The 20900-nt window shown below is 39.2% G+C and overlaps 1 protein-coding gene across 3 annotated transcripts in view; it reads left to right on the top strand.

The window, feature by feature from the left end:
• The first annotated feature begins 14829 nt into the window (after positions 1 to 14829).
• Positions 14830 to 20900, top strand: part of LOC121643569 (nuclear receptor ROR-alpha A-like) — a 91954-nt gene continuing 85883 nt past the window's right edge. For all 3 annotated transcript variants that reach the window (XM_041991072.1, XM_041991063.1, XM_041991054.1), the window contains exon 1: positions 14830 to 15097. In XM_041991072.1, coding sequence (XP_041847006.1) covers positions 14956 to 15097 — 142 coding nt within the window. In that variant the 5' untranslated portion in view covers positions 14830 to 14955. The remainder of the gene's footprint in view (positions 15098 to 20900) is intronic.

Raw genomic sequence — 20900 nt, 5'->3', positions numbered from 1 at the left:
CTTTAGGAATGAATCTCACACACTCAAAAGTGCTTCAGATCAGGTCAAACCCTTTCATGATACTACAGAAAAAAACCTCAAGTTCCCTCGCCAAGCAAAACCATGGCAAATGGCATCCACCGCCATTAAACAGGAAGTACTTCTAACTGACCCAATGTACTCCTGATCTCCACCAAACTTGGCAGGGAGGACACTGGTCAGGCCTGGAACTGATTCAAATAGATATATGCTGGTAATATGGCTCTATAGCGCCCCCTATAAATATTTAATCTATCAGCTCCAACCACTGCTTTGAACGACATGATAAAATGTGGCATATTTATGTAACATGACAGGACAAACAAAAATGCCTCTTCATGTCCTTATGTTCTCAACACCATAGCCCCGCCCCCTGGGAAAAGGAAGTCCCACCATTTTAACCTTTATCATCTGTATAACTAATTCTAACTCATTAATATCATCCTTCATGAACTTATGGTTGAAAATATGACTGACGTCTTACAGCATCATGATTAAAATGGCTTTCTGTGATGGTTTAAATCATTCGCCATTATACAGGAAGTGGCACTAACCCTGCTGTCAGTTGACCAATTGAGCTAATATTTTCCTGTTCTCAATAGAGTTCCAACCTGAACATGGTCCTACATTAAAACAACTTTACCACCACCTAGTGGCCACGTGGAATTTTCCTCTTGATAAAATCATGCTCCAGTTTGTGGGAATTCAACACAGTTTGTAAGAAACAAGGTCATGAATGCTTCAGATGTCATCACTGGAAAGGCTAAGGTGCAAGCTGATCCTCTCATGAGGAAAATCACCTCTTGATGGAGATAAACTCTGGAGGAATGGGTATATGGCTGTGGGCGATAGCGGCTGTGCTGCTGGAGGGAGGTTGCGGGGTGATGGGGCGGTGCAATAGGCCGAAGCGGCGCCAGAGGTGCGAGGGCCTCCAACGCTGCTTGCAGCTTTAATTATCATTATTTTTTAAAAAATTGTATTAAAAAGCCAAAAAAAGACAAAAAATTCTGTTTATTGTGTCTTGGGTCAGGCGGTTAATGTTTGAACTAAAATATGCTAAAATTCTGTCTTTTCTTGTGATGATTAGCGTCTAAACTTTGAGCATTAGTTGAAAATATAAACTGTTATCTTGTTTTATTGTTTTTTGTTACTGTAGGTTTCTGTCGTTTATTTCAGTTCCTATAAGCAACGATAGGGTTTAAAAGGTAAGGTTCCCTCTAAGAATGGAAGCTGCATAGCTGCAGCTATTTGCCATTTGCTGCATCAATGATTTAAAATACGTTACTTCTCCCTTGCAGGTACAACTTTTTAACTGCAAGGAATCATGTTTAGTGGGAAAACTTTCAACCACTTTACTGCTGTTTGCAGGCTGACCAGCATGTTTCCTCAGACAGTTTGCAGAGCTGTAGACATACATTTTCTCATCTTTTGCTCTTCACAAAGTGCTTTACAAAAAAGTTCCAATCAAATAACAGAAATACAGAGCATAAAATGTTAAATTAAAACAAATGAAATATCTTTAGAAGGATGTACGTCAGAACAAATGGCTTAACCAACAAACAATGTGTCTTGAGCTGAGACTAATGTCTACAGATCTAATGCTGGCAGGGAGAGCGTTCAGAGTCTAGGGGCAGTGGAGACAAAAGCTTTGTTCACACAGGTTTTCAGGTGGGTGCGTGGGACAGACAACTTGTTCTTGTCATTGGATCTGCGTGTAAGGTGTTATGGATGTGGATGACATATGAGAGATATGTGGGTACTTGTCCACAGTGAGGAGTGTAAGTTGAATTTGTAAAAGAAACTGTTTAAATGATTCTGTATTAAAAAGCTGTCGGGCACGATAGATCTCAAAGAGTTCACTACAGTTTGGTCTGTGAGGCAGTCCTGTATGCCTCCACAGCTTCGGTAGCTGCTTGTATAACACAGCAGGATCATCGATGCACCACTGTTTCACTTTAAATAAACATTTTGGCTCACCTTGTGACCTTAATCTATTATTCACACGATGACTCACAGCATTCATTTTGAACCGACACAATTGCAACTGGAAACAGGAAGCCACAGAATGAACTATGATGGAAATTGGGTGACCCAAGAATAAATTCCACTAGCAGCCGCAATTGCATAAGAAATTTATTAAAGCTTGGGAAAGCCAAAGGGTGAAAATAAAAAGTAACCGGTAACTTATCAACAAAAAAAAATCCTCTGAGCTGAGAGGAGAAACTCTGAAACAACCTGTGAAAAGAACAAAAATGTGAAAAAGGCCAAAGTGCTGAAGAACTGAACTGTATTTTCCACTTCATTGATTTTTATTTGTAAATTTAATTTTCTGCTCACAAAAAATGAGCTCAAGATAAAACCGCTCTGTCGTAAAACACAAAACAACCGTTTTTACCTTTGTTTCATTGTGTTGATGCTGCATCAAATTTCTGTTAATGCCTTCTGTAATAGTGAGGCAACACTGCCCCCATGTGGTAAAAAAAAAAAAAAAAAAATCCAGACGCATCCTGTTTCTCAGACCCTGAGTTATTATTACCCAACTTCGATTTGAAGCAACTTTAGAAAATTTTACAACCAGAATTATTAACAGTGCCTGTTATATTTATTTAGTTTCTGTGTAATCTCTAAGATCCAAAGATTCCTCCTCTATATTTCAGCATTAGCCTCACTGCATGAAAGTAACCTAGAAAAATACCTACTAAACGAAAAACTGCAAAAAAAAAGAAGAAAAAAAGTAACAAGGATCATAAACTAAATCCCTAAGAGAATGATCAGATCCACTCTTTATCAAATCAAAAACACTGAAATTAGGGACTGAGGTCAATCAAGTCCTTAATTTTGCACAGAGCGACGAACCAATCATTGCTCCACATTATTAAGAATGTGTTCAAAATGAGACAAAAACATCATGAACTGAGAAGAACATGTTTGATAAACCAGCTCTTTGATCAGTTTGTTCAGATTCGTTAAGTCTCTGATGTGCTGTCCAAACAGATGCCTGCAAGGCAAAAGACACCAGTAAAACATATACAATATCTTGGTTTAGACACTGAAAGTCAAAAGTAATGTCTGTTCCGTCCTTTCTTGTAGACAGTCTTAATGTTATGTTTTCAGTCTAGTCTGTTGTTCAGCTGAACTCCAGATGTAAGAAGTGCTTTGCCTACTTTTGCTCCTCCTGAAGTCAACAGTCATTTCTTTCGTTTGTGTTCGAGATAAGGTAACTGTCTCACAAACTGTGGACTGTTTATGTGGTCTCCAAACTTTTCCTGCTGGGCCCCTTTTCATCAACAACAACTATGTTGAAATCAAAGAACATGATCCTCATCATCTTGTCCAGATTACAGTGAGCTGTATGGTGGTGTGGTGGTCAGCACTGCAGCCTCATAGTGAGAAGGTTGCTGGTTTGAGCCTTGTCTGGGGGGAGGTTTGAACTTAGGAGAGGTGGACTTTCTTTTCTGTGTGGAGTTTGCATGATCCCCCGTGTATGCGTGGGTTCTCTACTGGTACTCCGGTTTCCTCCCACCAACCAAAGACATGCACGTTTGGTTAATTAGTCACTAAATTCTCCCTTGGAGTGAGTGTGAGCGTGATTGGTTGTTTGTCTCTTTGTGTTGGCCCTGAGATGGACTGGTGACCTGTCCAGGGTGTACCATCGCAGGGCCAAAGCGGAGACAAACAACCACTTACACATTTTAAGGAGGAATTTAGAGAGACCAATTAAACAAACATTCATGTCTTTGGACACTGGAGGAAGCTGGAGTACCCAAAGAGAACACATACATAATTCAACTGAATACGTTGAATTCAACTTGCAAAAAAATCTTGCCACTGCAAGATCCTTTTTTTTTGTTCGTTTTTTTTTTTTAAATTAGCTTTTCCCCTACGTCAAATTTTTGTGAAACCTGAAAGAGAACATTTCAGTGTCACCCTATTCTAAAGAATTTAAATATCACAAGTTTAAAGTCATTGTTGAGTCTAAACTGTTTGCTATATGGCAGTGGTAGCCTTGTGGTTACAGAGGTGGGCTTAGGTCTGGAGAACCTGGATTCAAGTCCCCAGGCCCCAGGCACCACTGTGGGCCCCTGACCAAGGCCCTTAACCCCCAACTGCTCCCTGGGCGCTGGAATCTTACCTGGCAACTAGCAACTAGGATGGGTTAAATGCAGAGAAAGAATTTCCCAGCTGAGATTAATGAAAGTAGAATAAAAAAATTTAATAAAATAAAATGAACAGATCTGTAATTGGGAGACAGTAGGCTCCATCAGTAACCCTCATCCAGTAGCCAGTTGATCTTTCTGATCATTTTACAGCCCAAATGAGAACATGAAGTCAGTGCACATATGGTAAATAGACTGTACTTATATAGTGCTTTTCGAGTCATGCTAACTACACTAAGCGCTTTACGCTGAATGTTACATTCACCCATTCAAACACACAGCAGATCTATTGTTCTATACTAAGTACTTTTTCCTGTCACACACATCTGGAGAATTTAGCATATAGTCAGGGGAAGTCTGGAATCGAACCACCAACTTTCTCTTCCTCTTGAGCTACAACCGCCTTGATGCAGAACTCTTCTTGTTTCCTTAGTTAAATACAAGCAAAGTTGATGGAGAAGACGTGTCTTCAGTGATCAGAGAAAACCGAAGCCGTTCTCACAACAACAGTGTGTGAGTCTTTGTCGGACTAACAGCTCAGTTCAATAATTCAGCGCTCCTCTGTATGTATGAATTATTGAGTCTGCAGACGGCGTCCTGCGCTGTGAAACAGCTCGGCTGAATATTTCACCCCTCCTCAGAAGCAGCTCTTTCCTCTTAGATGACTGACTTTTGTAGTTGTGAGAGTCAAGCAGTATTTGCTCTTTAAACTGAACTTCAGTCAGCCTGAGTTTTAAAACACAGATGGAGTCCAACAGATGAATTTACTCCGAGCACAGAAGTAAAACACATTTTAATCAAGTGGAGTATGTTTGTTTTGTTTATGTGGCACTCATTAAGTCACAGTAAACACCAAGTATGCTAATATGCTGTAATAAAGCAGACTGTGTTAGTCATGCTAACCCATCTTAATTAGCATTAGCATGCTAACATTGCAGTGTTTTTGGCTTTAGAGGGATATTTGTGTTTCTTAACATTAGTTTTTGTCACTTTAAATTTTGTTTTCCATTCTCTTTGCTGATGTTCTATGTCTCTTCAGCAGCTCTTTTATTTCTTTGTTGGTGTGATTTCTCTGTTGTTTTTGCACATCTTTTTTGGTTATTTGTCTGCTTTTAAAGAAAAACTCTGCTGTTGTATTTTGTCTCCTTTTGTAGTAGTTGCCATGGTCTCTGGGCTTTGGTTTATGGGTTTGTGGTTTTGTCATGCTTAGTTCTGTTTTTCTAGTCTTACATGGTAGGTTTTCCCTTGTGTATTCAGTTTTGCTTTCTGCTTCCTGTCATTAGTGCACTTGGTTTGATTTAGCTAACTTACTTCACCTGTTTGTCCTCAGTGTGTTTAAACACGTTGGTTTTCAGTTTCTCCTTGCCAAGATCATCGTCCTTGCTTTGTCCCTGGTTCCTTGTGGCTGTAGTTTTCCCCCTCTGTCCAGTCTTATCATTTATCTTTTCCTTGTGGTTCATGTTCTGGAAACCTGCTGTAATAGTGCTGTTTGTTTTTGGACAATTGAATCTAACATCTTCATCCAACCTTCATCCTGCCTGATTCTGCATTTTGGGTCCTGTCTCCACCCCATACCCTCACCCTATTTCTTCTGTAGATGTTTCTTTCTCCTTTTATAGTTGTTTTAATCTGCTTTTACATGTAAGTGTTACCTCTTGGGGATGGCATCAGGATGTACACCATTGATTTTCACAGTTATGCTGATGATACGCAGCTTTACATCATCGTGTTTCCTGATGACCTGGAGCCAGTTAACACGCTTTTAAACTGTATTTCAGATATAAAGTCATGGATGGCAGAAAATATCCTACAGCTCAATCAGTACAAAACTGATGTTTTAATTATTTGTCCTGAAGACAAGAGAAAGATCATTTTACCAAAATTACAAAACTTAAAATATTCTCAGTGTGTGAGAAATCTGTGTCCTTTTTGACTATAAGCCAGATTTTATTCCACACATTAGAAACAAAGACAGGAACAGCCTGCCAGAGAACCTGAGGGCTGCAGAGATCAATCCTTTTTTTTTTAAAAAAAAAGGCTCAAGACCTTTCTTTTTAGTTTAGCTCATAGCTGAATTTTATTTGATTTTGTTTAGATTTTCACTTATTTAATCATATATTTTTTCTGTTTGTTTTAAATACCACCTATTTATATAGTTCTCCATTTTATTGTTTTGTTTAACCCAAGTACAGTTTTTATAAACGCCTTTATTTTATTTTACTTTATTATTTTTCTTAACCCCTTTTCTGTATTTCTATTCTTGTCACTCTTTTCAGTTCTTATTGGTTGTCTTTTGTTTTTACTTTTTAACTCCAGTGTTTTCCTCCTGGGGATCCTCCACACCGGTAGCTTTATCTGCTCTGTCTGCAGGGCTGTTGCCATGGTGACTGTCCTTGTCTGGGTTGCTGGGGGTCCTGCACTGCAGCCCTGTGGCTGTGGTCTGGACCCTGGCCTGCCTGACCTGGGTGGTTTCTGTGGTGGTGCCCTCTGTGGTCATGGGCGAGCTAGCTTCTGGTGTGACGGGATCCCCAAGATACTGTTTCCTCTCAGCAGCGTCAAGCCAAATGTTTTCATTCTATTGATATTTTTATACTTACATTCAGTTAAAAGACAGTAACTAGGGATGAGAGTTCATGTTTGTACAGAATGGAGTAAGGGCCAAAGATTTGGACTTGAACCCAGGCTAGGTACAATGAATAGCTTTAGTCTCCGTTGGAGCGTCCAATCACCACTGCTCCCTGTCACTGCACCCTTTATATATTTTTGCTGGCATTAGTCTATTTTTGGAGTTGATTTTGTCTCTTTATTTTCCTAAGTCGTGCAGGGAACACTTGTGAGATTTCTTAAGATGTGTAAATATCAGTATATATATGATACCATTGAAGAATAAATGAAGGTGGCACATAGCACAAATGGAAAAAAGTTTTAGGCTTGCTTGAAAAAAACACTTACAGGATAAATATAAATATCCTTTTGGATTGATGCTTTAAACCTTTAATAAATCATTGTACAATATGTGAACATTATTTCTACAAAGGCTGATATAATGAAGCAGAACATTATTTGAGGTTTTAGTACAAAAATTACCTCAGTGATAACTGTGAGGAAACAATTTATTACTTCTGAAGTGGCTGCAAATTTGACTGAAATTTTAAACCAAACTCTAATTCAGATTTTACCTGAGATTAGATTATTGTAATGCCCTGCTCTCTGGTCTTCCCAAAAAGTCCATTTCCAGCCTACAGCTACTTCAGAACTCGGCTGCACGAGTTCTAACGAGGACCAGAGGAAGCGAACACATTACACCAGTTTTAAAATCGCTGCTTTGGCATTTCAGGATTGATTTTAAGGTTCTTTTAGTAGTTTATAAATGTCTTAATGGTCTTGGGCCCTCTTATTTATCCGACTTGCTTTTAAATTATGAATCCTCGCGGACCCTGAGGTGCTCTGGTAGCAGTCTATGAGTTGTTCCAAGGGTGAGGACCAAGGCATATGGCGAGGCCTCTTTCCATTGTTATGGCCCTCGACTGTGGAACAGTCTGCCAGAGGACCTCAGGGCTGCAGAGACCGTTGATGTTTTTAACCCCTTATCAAGCGGGGTCATTTTGGCAAAAACGCCTGTAATATGACCTCTCCAAATTAGAATTACTGCAGTTATTGAACCCTCTGGATTGTAAGTACAGGCTTGGGCTCTTTGTATCGGGACCGGTACGTCTGCATCGTAAGGGGTTAAAAAGAGGCTTAAGATCCACCTTTTTAGCTTGGCTTTTAACTAGATTTTATTTGATCTTAATTTATTTTACATAATTTTATTTCACATTAATTTCTTTTCATTTTATTTAACTGTATTGCTTCTTATTTATTTATTAATTTATTTATACATTTATTTATTTATTTATTTATTTAGCTCTTAGCTGTTCTTACTGTTTCTTAAGGTAATTTAATTTTCGTTTTAACTCCAGTTTTTTCCTAATGGGAATCCTCCACACCGGGGGTTTTACCTGTTCGGTCTGGGGGTTGTTGCTGCATTGATTGCCCTTGTCTGGTTGGCTGGGGCCCTGAACTGCAGCCTTATGGCTGTGGTGTGGGCCCTGGTCTGCCCTGTTCGGGGAGGCTGCTGCGGCGGCAGCCCCATGTAGGGCGACTGGCTCCTGGTGTGGATGGATCCCCATAATAACATTGTTTCCTCACAGCAGCATCAAGCCAGGTATTTATTTATTACTTTTAATATTTTATACCTTCTTTCAGCTTGGAGACAGAAGTTAAAGAGTCAAGGGGGTGCCTTTTTTTATATATAGCTTGTAAAGCAGTTTGTATTGCCTTTAGTATGAAAATGGCTTTATAAATAAACTTTGATTGATTGATTGAAAAAATTTAGACAAGGTCTCAAAAATGGTCATTTTGGTAAAGTTTGGTCATTTGTTCTCAAAAGCCCCCAACTGGGGGACCTCAGGTCTCAAAAGGTTAATAAATAGCAGCAGGAGTCCTGAAGGAGTAATGAAGAAGATTCTTAGTGCTCAGGAATTTTTCTGATAAGGATATTTAGTCAAACTGAGGAAAATTCTGCCTCTTGTATGTAATTTGAATTCAACAAGAGAAAGGCAGACTCCACCAGTAGAAATCAAACTGCAACAACATGCAGCTGAAAAGAATGAAAGGACAAACACTGTAATTCTCCAGCCCATCACTGGCTTTTTGTTGACATGATAACAGTACGGGCGCAGCTGAGAATCAGATAAAAAGCTGCTCTTGTATTCCTGTACTGAAACTGAACCATCTGCACACGGTTTCATCTCCACATGAATCACTACTAAAATGTCACAACCATTTCATCACACCATGCACTGATGAAACACAAACTACAAAGGGAAGCTTTAAAATTATAATGCTGTGCATTAGTGCTCGCTGAGTATTTTCACTTTTAGCCAGATGCATTTTAATAAGTTACAACACATACATTTGCATTTTCTCCAAACTCCGTTTTTAGCTCAGCATTGGAACGTGGACCGCAGGTGAGGAAGCTTCTCAAGGTTTCAATAAAGACATTTAACATGGAAAATTTCTTCTATTGTCAGCAAGTGCAGGTTTCAACCTCCCGTTGTTCATATTCTACACTGATTACTTTAGAATTTGCTAACAAACCAAACACAAACAATAGTACTAAAATGTTTTTGAAATTATTCCTGTGCAGCTTTCTTGAGCCACTCCTGAGCAGATTTTCTGTTGTCCAGCTCTGCTGTCAGGACAAGCCACTGACGTGTTCTTTAAGTTATCCTGCAAGATGACAGAATGTCACAACTGAAGCTCTGCATTTGTCATCCCCATACGTACCTTTTCCTTCACCTGCTGTGTTCTCACAGCTGCTCACTACAAGGACGAGGAGGCTGCTGTGAGCTCCTTTCCCAGTCAAGATAAATTAAGGCTGCTTTTGAAACTCAAGTTGGCGTGGGAGGAGGCAGAGAGGTGGGCGCACCGATTCCAGCATGTGAGGAGTGATTGATGAGGCAGTGAGATGATGAAGGAGGCATCACTGCTCCGCCTCTACGCCTCAGTGTTTAATGATGTCTCCTATGAACGAATAACTTTGTCACTTGAATCCAGAGCCAACTGTTTTTCATTACATGCTCCATCTTTGCGACACCTGTTGGTTCTCAGGTGCTTTAAGAGTAAGCAGGTCACATGACAGTTTGAGATGCATGTTTTAAGGTTGTGACTTTCGTCTTTAAATACATCTGTGATATGTTCAGAGAATATAAACCTAGCAGAGCTCTTAGATCCAAAGACTCTGGTCGACTAGTCTAGACCAGGGTCCAGACCAGAGTCCAGACTAAACATGGAGAAGCAGCATTTAGCTGTTATGCTGCAAACAAGTGAAACAAACTGCCAGTGGAGATTAAACTTTCACCAAATGTAGACATCTTTAAATCCAGGTTAAAAACATTTTTTTTTAATGCGCCTATGCATGAATTCTGGACGGTAACTTTTAACTTTTCTTGGAAAAAGGAAATATTAGAATTTCCATTGAGTTTTACTGCTGATGACCCAACTTCTACATTAAACCAATATAGAGGACGGTTCACAAGGCAGAATGTACATGGCACCTATGAGTAAAATAGGTAAAAACAGGTTTTAAGCTAAAGATAAAACGAGGTGGGTGATATAGCAAAAAGCAATGGGGCTCAGTCACCCTTTGGCAGATTTCCTCATGATTGTGCTCTTCAATGATGTCAACTCTGAGCTCTCTCTATTCATAACAGTCAGTCCAATGTTGACTCATAGTTAAGCTTGACATTTGCTTGCTTTTACTTTTTATTCTGGTTTTATGTTATTTATTTTTTTTATAAATTATGTTTTACTATGTAGTTGTTTTATTATTCAGCACTTGGGCAACTGGGGTTGTAGTAAATGTGCTATACAAATAAACCTTTACTTGAACTTGTCCCTTTAGCTCTTTCTTTTTCTCTCTTCCTCTGATAATGTCCTCTTGCACCACAGCATGCCTTCAAAATGAGCAGTGTGTTGATGAGGTGCCGTAAAGTGAAACTCAGCTTCAAAGTGATGCAGCATCCTGGGAAAAAAAAAAGTTGTGAGGCAGGTAGGGCTGGGCAATTAATAAAAAATTAATCAAAACTGACATTTAGTACCAATGATCATGTCAATTATTAAAATTATCTCTTAAATATATATAAAAATATTCATTAAATAACTATATATTGCAGTGAGTGTGAGTTTCCTTTTACTTAAAAAAAATCAATATCTGCTCTTCTATTATGAAAATAATGGCAACAAAAATTTTGAGTAAGCTATGAAGGCAAAAAATAAAATTATACTAAAATAATTACAAATTAATTGTAATTAAAGTAACATGCTTAGGCAGCTGCCCCCGGACCCGACTCTGGATAAGCAGAAGAAAATGGATGGATGGATGGATAAAGTAACATATTACATTAGTTGTGATATTAATTTGAGGCCATATTGCCCAGCCCTAGAGGTGCGGTTTTTTCAGCCTTAGGATGGTACCTGACAATGGCAGCTCCAGGAATGTACATAATTAATGTCACTGACATCAAATCAGAATCACAAATTTTTAAAGTCAGAAAGGTAAATAGTGCTACGTTAACACAACTCATTCCTTGTTTTGCACTCACACATACGTATTTGTTCATGATTTTCACAGTTTGACTTCCAGCAGGTGCTCCTGATGATTATCTGCTTTGTTTTTTTTTTTTTTTGTCTGGGTTTTCTCTTTGGGTTTGATTGTACTATTGTTGTGGTTGTTTTCTATCTTTTCTATCTCAAGGTGTGTCCCGATCCAATGCACACTTTGAAGTGCGGATTAGTCGGCTACATACGTCATCGTGGTGCGCCCAGCACTGCTCCAATTTACAGAATTCGAAGGCGACTCCAAATCCACCCTTTAAATCTGCACTTCGTTTGGCCTCAAATGAAGGATGCTGGTGATGCATCTTTCACAGCCTCTTTTCTCCCAGAATTCATTGCGCACAAGACAGTTGCGAATCCGCAACCGAGCTCAGAAGAGTACATTTTAGGTTTCAGCTTTGATAAAAAAAGAGTATGTTTTTATTTTTTAACTACACTTTAATAAAACCAAGTACATTGAAAATATGTATGTTATTAAAATTCTGTAATATTTGATATTCGTGGATTTGTAAGGAGTTAATGAAGTGTGTACCCACAGGAAAACAACACTGTGTTTTATTTATTTATTTATTTTTTTTAAGGTTGGTGTTAATATCCACTGAAGTGTCCTATGAGTGATTTCAGAGACGTCCCATGTTGTTGCTATGGGAAATTCTTGTTGGCTAGGTAGACTGTCCCATTTCACAAACGTTAAGCAGACTTCGAAGTGTGCACACTCCCAGAATGGGACACAGCTTCAGTCTCTATCTCTCTTCACTCTCTCTTGTTCTCGTCTGTTTACTCTCTCTCTCTAGTTCCTCCTGAATGTATTTTCAGTATGAACAAATTTAGTTGAATTAGTTGGTATGTTTTGTTGTTGTTGTTGTTGTTTTTTTACATTTTATGATGTGTGCAAACAACAATATTTACATCAGCAAATGGATCAACAAAATCACAGGTGCAGATATCTGCGAGAAGCTCATATTGGCTGATTTAGTCAGCCGACCGACATATTTGTTTTCCTGTTATTTTTATATTTAGAGGGGTTTGTTGATGGAGTTAAATGCAAGAAAGTATAATTCTTACTTTCATTTTTCAGTTATTCTTTACATCTGCTTACAGTTACTGTAGGTCTGGAAATCACAAACTACAAAGTTAGGTTTATGAAAACATTGCAGCCTGTGTTACAACTGTAAATGTAAACTCAACTCAGAAATCTACTTCTTGTTTACCAGGTGACACAAAACATGCTAGACCACTCAGCAAAATACATTTAATTCAAAAGTCTGATAAAAAAAGTATAATGTGCATTAACATTAATGCTTATTTTATCATGTGGAATGGAGCTCTGGAGGTTAGGAACCAAACGCAGGCATAAGAATCAAAAATATCTTATTATGAGTCAAACAGGAAGTGAAATGGTGGCATGGAATCTACAAAAGATATACAAATAACACTGCTGCAAAATAAGAAAAAACATGGAGTATATGTCCAAACTGAATCTAGGTGTGTGTGGAAAACAGAAAGCAGAGTACCAGAGACAATCCAAGGAAAGAAGTCATGGAAATGAGCCAAAAATGACATTGTGCCCCATCAGACACATACATCTATGAGGGTCTTTTTATTATTTTTTTTTATTGTGCGAGAAAAGTCTCAAACAGTTTATGAATTCTTCTAGATCGTAACCTGCTAAAGTTCCCTTATGAAAACTGCAGAACAGAGTTTAAAATGCAGACAGACACTTTTTTTAATCAGTGAGAGGTTTACAAAAACGTTTTTTCCCTTCAAAAAATGGGATAGAAATTAGGGAAACATGAGCATTCCTGAGGCTTTTCACTGTAGGCCAACGAGGAATCGCTTCAGTCCTCTAAATGATCCTAATATTCAGCTTTTTCATTTCATCTTAGCTAATTAAGATGATGAAATCTGGGGAAATAATATCTTCTTAAAATGTTCTAGGCATTTAGAGGCTTTTGGCCAAAAGAGAAAATCAGCAATTGAAGCAGCTGATGATGAAAAGGTGGAGAAGGAAGCAGTAAGACGGAGGCTGCAAGAGAGTCCAAACACAGGCCTGAGTTTGATCAGTGAGCATGCAGTGAACACAACTTACCTGCAACATATTGTACCATTATTCAGTTTAAGAAAAAGAGAAGCATCTTTTTGGTCTTCATATATATATAGATACCTCATCATTAAGCATGTTTAAATGATAAATTTCATATCGCTGTTTAACAAAAAGCACAAAAACCTTAAAAGATCATTTAAGTCTTCAAGTATTAAAGCGAAAGTTGTGTTTGAGGGCTGGAGACTTTCATAATTCTCTTTTAATGTACATTATGGGGTAAAAATGCCTTCTTCGTCAGAAGGCAGCTTCAGGAACTACAATCAAGCAGAAATAAGCTAAACCTTCATTATTTGATACTGTTTCTTTTCTTTTTTGTTTTTGTTTCATAACACTTTCCCACAAATCATTCAAGAATTCAAAAGACAACAGATGACTTTGCAAAGAACTCATTTTAAATAGGATCAGGGCTCTTTGTTACTAGCAGCCTGTTACAAAGACACACACATTGTTCACATTTCTTTAACTGGATCTAAAACAGCAAAAATATAACAGTTTGACAAACAGAAAATTGGATTTTTCATCAACAAGGTGATTTAAACATCTGGCTGAAAACTTGTGTGTTCTTAAAACATTTGAGGATACCAACAAATTGAGGGCAAAAGAAGGACTAAAAAAGAACCCAGGACTACAGCATATGAACAGAATCCAAAGAGATGTCCTGAAGATATAGAAACAAATACAGCAAAGACCTGAGTCAGGACCTGAGAGACGTATCTGGACCTTCAGTTGATCCATCAACTGTTGGCCAAGCCTTGAAATGGTCTCCATGGAAACGTGGCTGTCAAAAAGCCATTCTTAAGGAAGGGAAACAGGGAGAAAAGACTGAGGTATGTCACATGACACAAGAACTGGACTGACAATCAGTGGCAACAGGTCTGATGGAGGGATGGATCCTTCCCAGAACCCGGACCTCAATATTACTGAAGCAGTGTGGGATCATGTGGACAGAGGAAGGAACAAAAGGCAGAAACATCCAAAGTGGAGCTTAAGTCCTTAAAGGAGTCTGGAGAATTATTCTTGAAGACCACTTAAATGAGTAGAAAGTGTGTCTAAGGGTTCAGACTTGAAGAATAAAACAGCCAAAAATTCACTTTCAATATTTTGTAAAAGTTTAGGTTTACATTGACTACTCTATTTCTATATTTGCATACTATTTCAGAAGGCTCATGCACCAAGTATCTGAAACCGTGTCATTATGGACTTTTGCACAAAACTGCGTGCGCAATTCTGCTTCCGCAGGTAGCATACTCAGCAGCGTGCAGAGCCACAGACAACTTTCTCACGTAACAGGGGTTACTTTATTCCAGCTACCAGCATTGTGTGATGTGGATCCCGTCCTGTCAGGCTCCAGGGAGTCTCCACAGCGCCGCCTCCCTCTCAGCCCGGCTCCTTCTCCACGCGGCGCTCGCAGCTGCGACCTGACGGCCGCTCAGCAACCACTCAGCTCTTTCAGGAACAACCTGACTGCCGAGAAAGGGGTTTATGTGAATTTGAGGCAGTTTATTCGATTTGTGGATGGAGTCGTCCTCGCTGGATTCATTGAGGGAGGCGGACAGGAGTCTCTCAGAGCCCGCTACACCAGCCTCAGAGACTCCTCACCGCACACCGGTCAAAGCGCACAGCCGCTCCAAGTCCTCCGGGTCCGGGCAGGGGAAAGGTAGGGCCAGCGATATTTACATGATTTTAAACGCAACGACCCACGAGTCGCGTCACAGAGCAGCTGGTGGGTGCTTGTTCAGTCAGGCTGCAGGAGCAACTTCAAACGGTTTTATATGAAATGCAGACGCTGCTCGCGTCGTGAACAGAAACATCTCCACGCGCAGTTAGAGCCTGCAGAAGTCCCCCAGACACCTGCACACATCGATATATGAAGCCGGGACTGGTCTCTGAGGGCCGGCTGTGGAGAGGGTGATAACCGCTGGAAGTTGATCTGGAAGAGGAGGCAGAGGCACAAATGTGACGGTTATTTAACTTAACCTGCTTTAACATTAAGGATGAAACCTTACTGTGACATGCCCGACTGAGAGGTTTTCCTGATCTAGGCCCTTTGGTTCAACTGAAGGAACATCTTCAAAATTTAAGAATTACCCAGTTTTAAAATAGTTTTTCAACTGTGTCTCAGTTTGTTTTTGTACTTTTCCTGTTCCAATCTGACAAGGTTCAAATACCCATCCCAAGTACAAAGATCTATAAAGAAACTGACTCCATGTTGGAGAGAAGAAGCTGACTGAACTTCAACCAGAGTTGAAATTATTGGTTGCCAGTAGACCATGACATTAGATTATATTGGTGGAGTATAAAAACATTAACAGGAAATAATCCTAGTAATCATAAACTGCAAAAAAGTAAACATTTCATGTCTCCATCTACAGAGCCTGACTGGCAACTTAAGAGGAAATAATGCGCAGTTATGGGTTTCCAAATCATGGCCACAGATTCCTAATACATGGAAATGAGATAATTAGTTACATGCATGAATTTATGGCTATATAGCATGCGTGTAATGTAGATAACTTTTAAATTTAATTTAATTTTATTTAATATTTGGATGAATTAATCTAGCAGAGCAGAGCTCACTGGGTTTACCAAAGCAAAAGTTTATCCACAAAGGAACACCAGTTACACCATTCAACAATGGCTTCTTAGCTGGATTGTTGCCTCAAAACAGGCAACGCTATGCCAACCTTCAGAGGGTCATCAGAGTAACATATAAAAGAACAAGATGGTCTGTTACAGTGATATAGCAGTGATAGTAGGAATTAACGGGATTGTACTCAAATGGTTTGAGTCCTATTTAAAAAAGAGAAGCTTTTCAGTCCATCTTGGGCATTTCTCTTCTTCTGAGGCCCAACTTAGTTATGGGGTTCCTCAAGGCTCCATCCTAGGCCCTATTTTGTTTTTGTTATACTTGCTTCCTCTGGGGTCTATTTTCAAAAAATATAGAGTCTCTTTTCACTGTTATGCCGATGACATTCAGATCTATTTATCTTTTAAATCTGCAGAAGATCATTGCATTAAAAATCTTCAACAGTGTTTGCAGGACGTTAAAATTTGGATGGAGAGAAATTTCCTGTGTATAAACAGCAAAAAAACAGAGGTCATTATTTTTGGTAAATCTGACCTGCTGGCAAGATGCAGCAGCGTTATTGGTACCCTGGACTTATTTATTCATTCTTTTATTAAAAATCTTGGTGTTTTATTTGATCCTAACCTTAAATTTGACAGGCAGGTTTGTGCAGTAGTCCAGTCTAGCTTTTATCAGCTGAGGCTTATCAGCAGAATTAAGCCTTACCTTCCCCTTGATGCCCTAGAAAGGGTTATTCATGCTTTCATTTTCTCTAGACTGGACTACTGCAACTCCCTTTATTCTGGGATTGATCAATGTCTTCTGCGCCTTCTTCAGCTGATTCAAAACTCAGCTGCCCACTTACTAACGGGGACTAGACGGCCAGTGCTGTGATCCCTTCACTGGCTGCCTGTTGCTTTTAGAATTTCTTTTAAACTCTTACTCTTGACTTTTAAATGTTTACATGGTCTAGCACCTCTTTATTTGTCCGAGTTGCTACACCACCACCGTCCTGGTAGGGCACTGAGGTCGGAAAATCAATTCAGGTTAGTTGTCCCGAGGACTCGGTTAGTCACTCGGGGAGACAGAGCTTTTTCCGTGGTGGCTCCAAAACTTTGGAATGGACTTCCTCTCTCTGTGAGGTCTGCCAAAGATCTGAATAATTTTAAATGTCTTTTGAAAACTTATCTCTTTACTTTGGCTTTTAACCCTAGAGAGCAGGATCATTAGGCTAGATCTTTTAATTTATTTCTATTTTTATCTGTTTTATTATGATTTGATGTTTTATTTGTTGTCATTTTATCTGTACAGCACTTTGGGTACCCTGGGGTATGAGAAGGTGCTATATAAATAAAGGTTGATTGATTGATTGATGTAGCGGCATCTCTTAAGCACACTGTCATTAATAACAGACTCGGAATTCAGGTGTTTAAGATACACTATTTGAAATGAAAACAAACTGGAGACACTGGGCAAGTTGGTGGCCACGACTTAATCTGTGGCAAAGCAATAAAATGTTTTTTCTCTGGATGCCATCAGACAGGCTCCATATTCATCTGCATCTTTGTTATATTTGGTTATGAGAAGTCAGAGGAAGTTTTTTTTCACTTCATGGTTTTCTGCTGAAATTCTTTTACTATTTAGAAAATAAAACAGAAAACACTTTAAAAAAAAAAGCCAAACCGACTCCAGAGTTCACTGCTTTATTTTTTTAGTTTACAGCTGGGGGACCAGCCAAACAGTTCGCCTGCACTGATACTTCTCCGATCTCGTTGCGTCATTTTCACACATCAGGGCCTAAACATGGCTCATTACTGAGCTTCTCCTGTCTTGCGCCATGTTTTCAAGTGTCTGTTTGGTCCATGAATCCATCTGATATTTAGTACTGTTTTTTTTTTACTCTAATTTACCGTATTTGTTTTTGTAAATGGATAATAAATAAATCCAATTCCTTGTAGTCCAATTCAGGACAACACATTAAAAAGCTACACCCTCTAGTGTTCAGTGAAGGCAACAGACTTATGCATTTTATTTCTGAATACTTAATGACTTTACTTCATCAATAGAACTGATGGGAAATAGAAAGGTTGTCAGTAGTTTTCCTGTCAAGTTTTATGGAAAGACATCGTCTATCTGGAAACAAATCTGCACTTTTTTTTTTATAATGTAGGAAGAATAAACTTAGAATTATGTTCAAAGACTACATGATCTTTTAGTATTCGTGAAGCAACCATATGTAGTTCTATTAAACTAAATAAACTAAATTCAGTTAATTCAGTGCAGTTCGGCTTTATTTGTGTATCACTAATTCATAACAAAATCTTTTCAAGGCACCTTTACAGACAGACCACTTCAATTCATTGTACTCCAATTACAATCCAACTAAAATAAATTCATTATATGATCCACATTAGTCTAATTTACATAAACTGGGTTCAAATAAGCCAATGCATGAAAAATAATAACCTCGCTAAGGAAACAAATGGATTGCACTGAATTTTCTCTTTGATTCATTCCCTTGTCTTTATCATGCACCATGGCCATTGGTGACAGTGGAGAGGAAAAATTCCCCTTTAACAGGAAGAAAAACCTCCAGCAGAACCGGAACCAGAAGGGACGGCCATCTGCCTTGGCTGGTTTGGGATAGACAAGACAAGGCAGAGGGGTCAACATTCACCATATTTCTAAGCCAGAGATACCTACTGGGAAGGAAAAAAGAGCAACTCAATTTCATGACAATAATAATGTAATATATTTATACATGGAGAGTAAAGACTAAAGAGATAAAAATGGAGGGAGGTGCTCAGTGCATCCTCCAGAAGCATCAGCCTACAGCAGCATACTGTAACTAAAGAGATGGCTAAGAGCCACCAAGCTAGCCCTAACTATCAACTTTAACTAAAAGAAAAGTTTGAAGCCTCTTCTTAAAGGTAGAGAGGACGTCTGCTTCCCGAAACCAAACTGGGAGCTGGTTCTGACAACTGAAGGTTCTGCTTCTTCTACTTTCAGAAACTTTCGGATTCACAAGTAAAACTACAGTGAGACCAAAGTATTCTGCCTGAAAATACTGGCTCCTCCAATCAAAATACCCAACCTTTTTGATGATTATGATTGGAGGACTTGGATTTAGAATACATACATATCACTGCAACAGAACACTTATCGTAATTGGGGAGAAATGAGTTAAAAAAGTTAATTATTCCTGGAGATTCACTCTGTTCAAAGTACATAAGAAGCAAGTATGGTAAAGCCTGATAGATGTTCATTTGAATCCTGCCCTGGAGTGTAGCTGGGTCAGTAAAAACAGATCCAACCTGTTGGATTTGTGGGTTTTGTCACGAAACACACAAAAAGATGCAAATATTAGAGTTAAGAGGGTTGGAGGCCCATTGTTTCATAATGGATCTATGTGTTAGAGCAGTCATCTCAGTCATTTATCAAGAAAAATTAGTGGAGAGATGCCAGAAGATTCCTGCTTCAATTGCTTTTGGAAGTCAAACATAAAAAGCATACTTGGCAAATTTGCAGTTTTCTGTTGCTTTTTTGCACTTCTGAAAAGAAAATCAGAAATCTTAGTTTGATTACAAACCGCTGCGCAGAGGTACACAGTCCACGCCAGCACGTGAAGTCATGTCCAATGTGAGCGGCTCTCAGGCCTGACAGCAGATTTTCCTGCAGCTCATTATTGGTATGCAGACTGAGGGAGAGGCGGTCAGATGGTGTTTCATTGACTTTCTCAGAGCGGAGCTGGTTACGTAACAGCTGTTCGAGGAGAAGGGGAAAAAGAATCAGAGTGAGTGTTTGAGCTGTGTGAACTGGAGACGATCAGATCGGGTTTCTCTTTCTGAGACATTCAGCCACAGAGAGCCGTAAGGAGCCAAGACTTAAGTAAACAATGACACATAAATGAATTTAAACTTTCAGGGAGAGATCAGTGGGTCAGAAACTGTGTTTAGAAAACTCAAAGCAAATAGCTGCTCACTGACAGTACTGGAGGAGATGATTCACCAAAGAAATCTGCACAGTTAGCTTTAATAAATGAAAGTGATACAAGTGAATCGTCTCATCTGTGAGACCTGCATCCATTAACTTTTAACAGAAAACAATAATTAGAAAAAGGAAAGATTTCAGTTAAATCTGTGTTTGATTTGCATACTCCATAGAGAATGTAAGAATGTGCCTACCCCCGGATGTATTCATGCATACATGATGGTGAATGGATCTGATTACCTTTTATTCAATCAGAATGATGGCAAACAAGATGCAGACGACTTTCTGAACAGTCAAGGCTGGGGCAAGGTCAGAGGAGAATGGGCATACTGGTTGGAGATGATAGAAAGGCAACAGGAAGTCCAATCAGCACTGGTTCCAACCAAGGTCTGCTGAACAGCATCTCTGAACACACAACACGTCCAGCTTTAAAGCATGTGGGCTACAGCAGCAGAAGACCACACCAGTTGCCTCCTGTCAGCTAAGAACAGGAAACTGAGGCTACAATTCACACACACTCACCAACACTGGACAATAGAAGATGGAGAAACATTGCTGGTCTGATGAGTCTCCATTTCATCTCCACATTCAGATGTTAGGCTCAGAATTTGGTGGAAACATCATGAAAACATGGATCCATCCTGCCTTTTAACAACAGTTCAGACTGCTGCTGGTGTAATGGTGTGAAGGAGGTTTTATTGACCCACTTTTGGCCCTTTAGTACCAATGTGGCCTGGTTTAGCTACCACAGCCTACCTGAGTATTGTTGCTGACCATGTCGATCCCTTTATGACCACAGTGTAGAATCTGGTCACAAAGCTCAGATCATCTCCACCTGCTTTCTAGAACATGACAATGAGTTCACTGGACTCCAACGGCCTCCACAGCCACCAGATCTCAGTCC

Source organism: Melanotaenia boesemani, chromosome 1 (genome assembly GCF_017639745.1).
Source record: "Melanotaenia boesemani isolate fMelBoe1 chromosome 1, fMelBoe1.pri, whole genome shotgun sequence".
Lineage (NCBI taxonomy): Eukaryota > Metazoa > Chordata > Actinopteri > Atheriniformes > Melanotaeniidae > Melanotaenia > Melanotaenia boesemani.
Note: the sequence above shows the minus strand (reverse complement) of the source record. Positions and strands in the feature narration are given on the sequence as shown.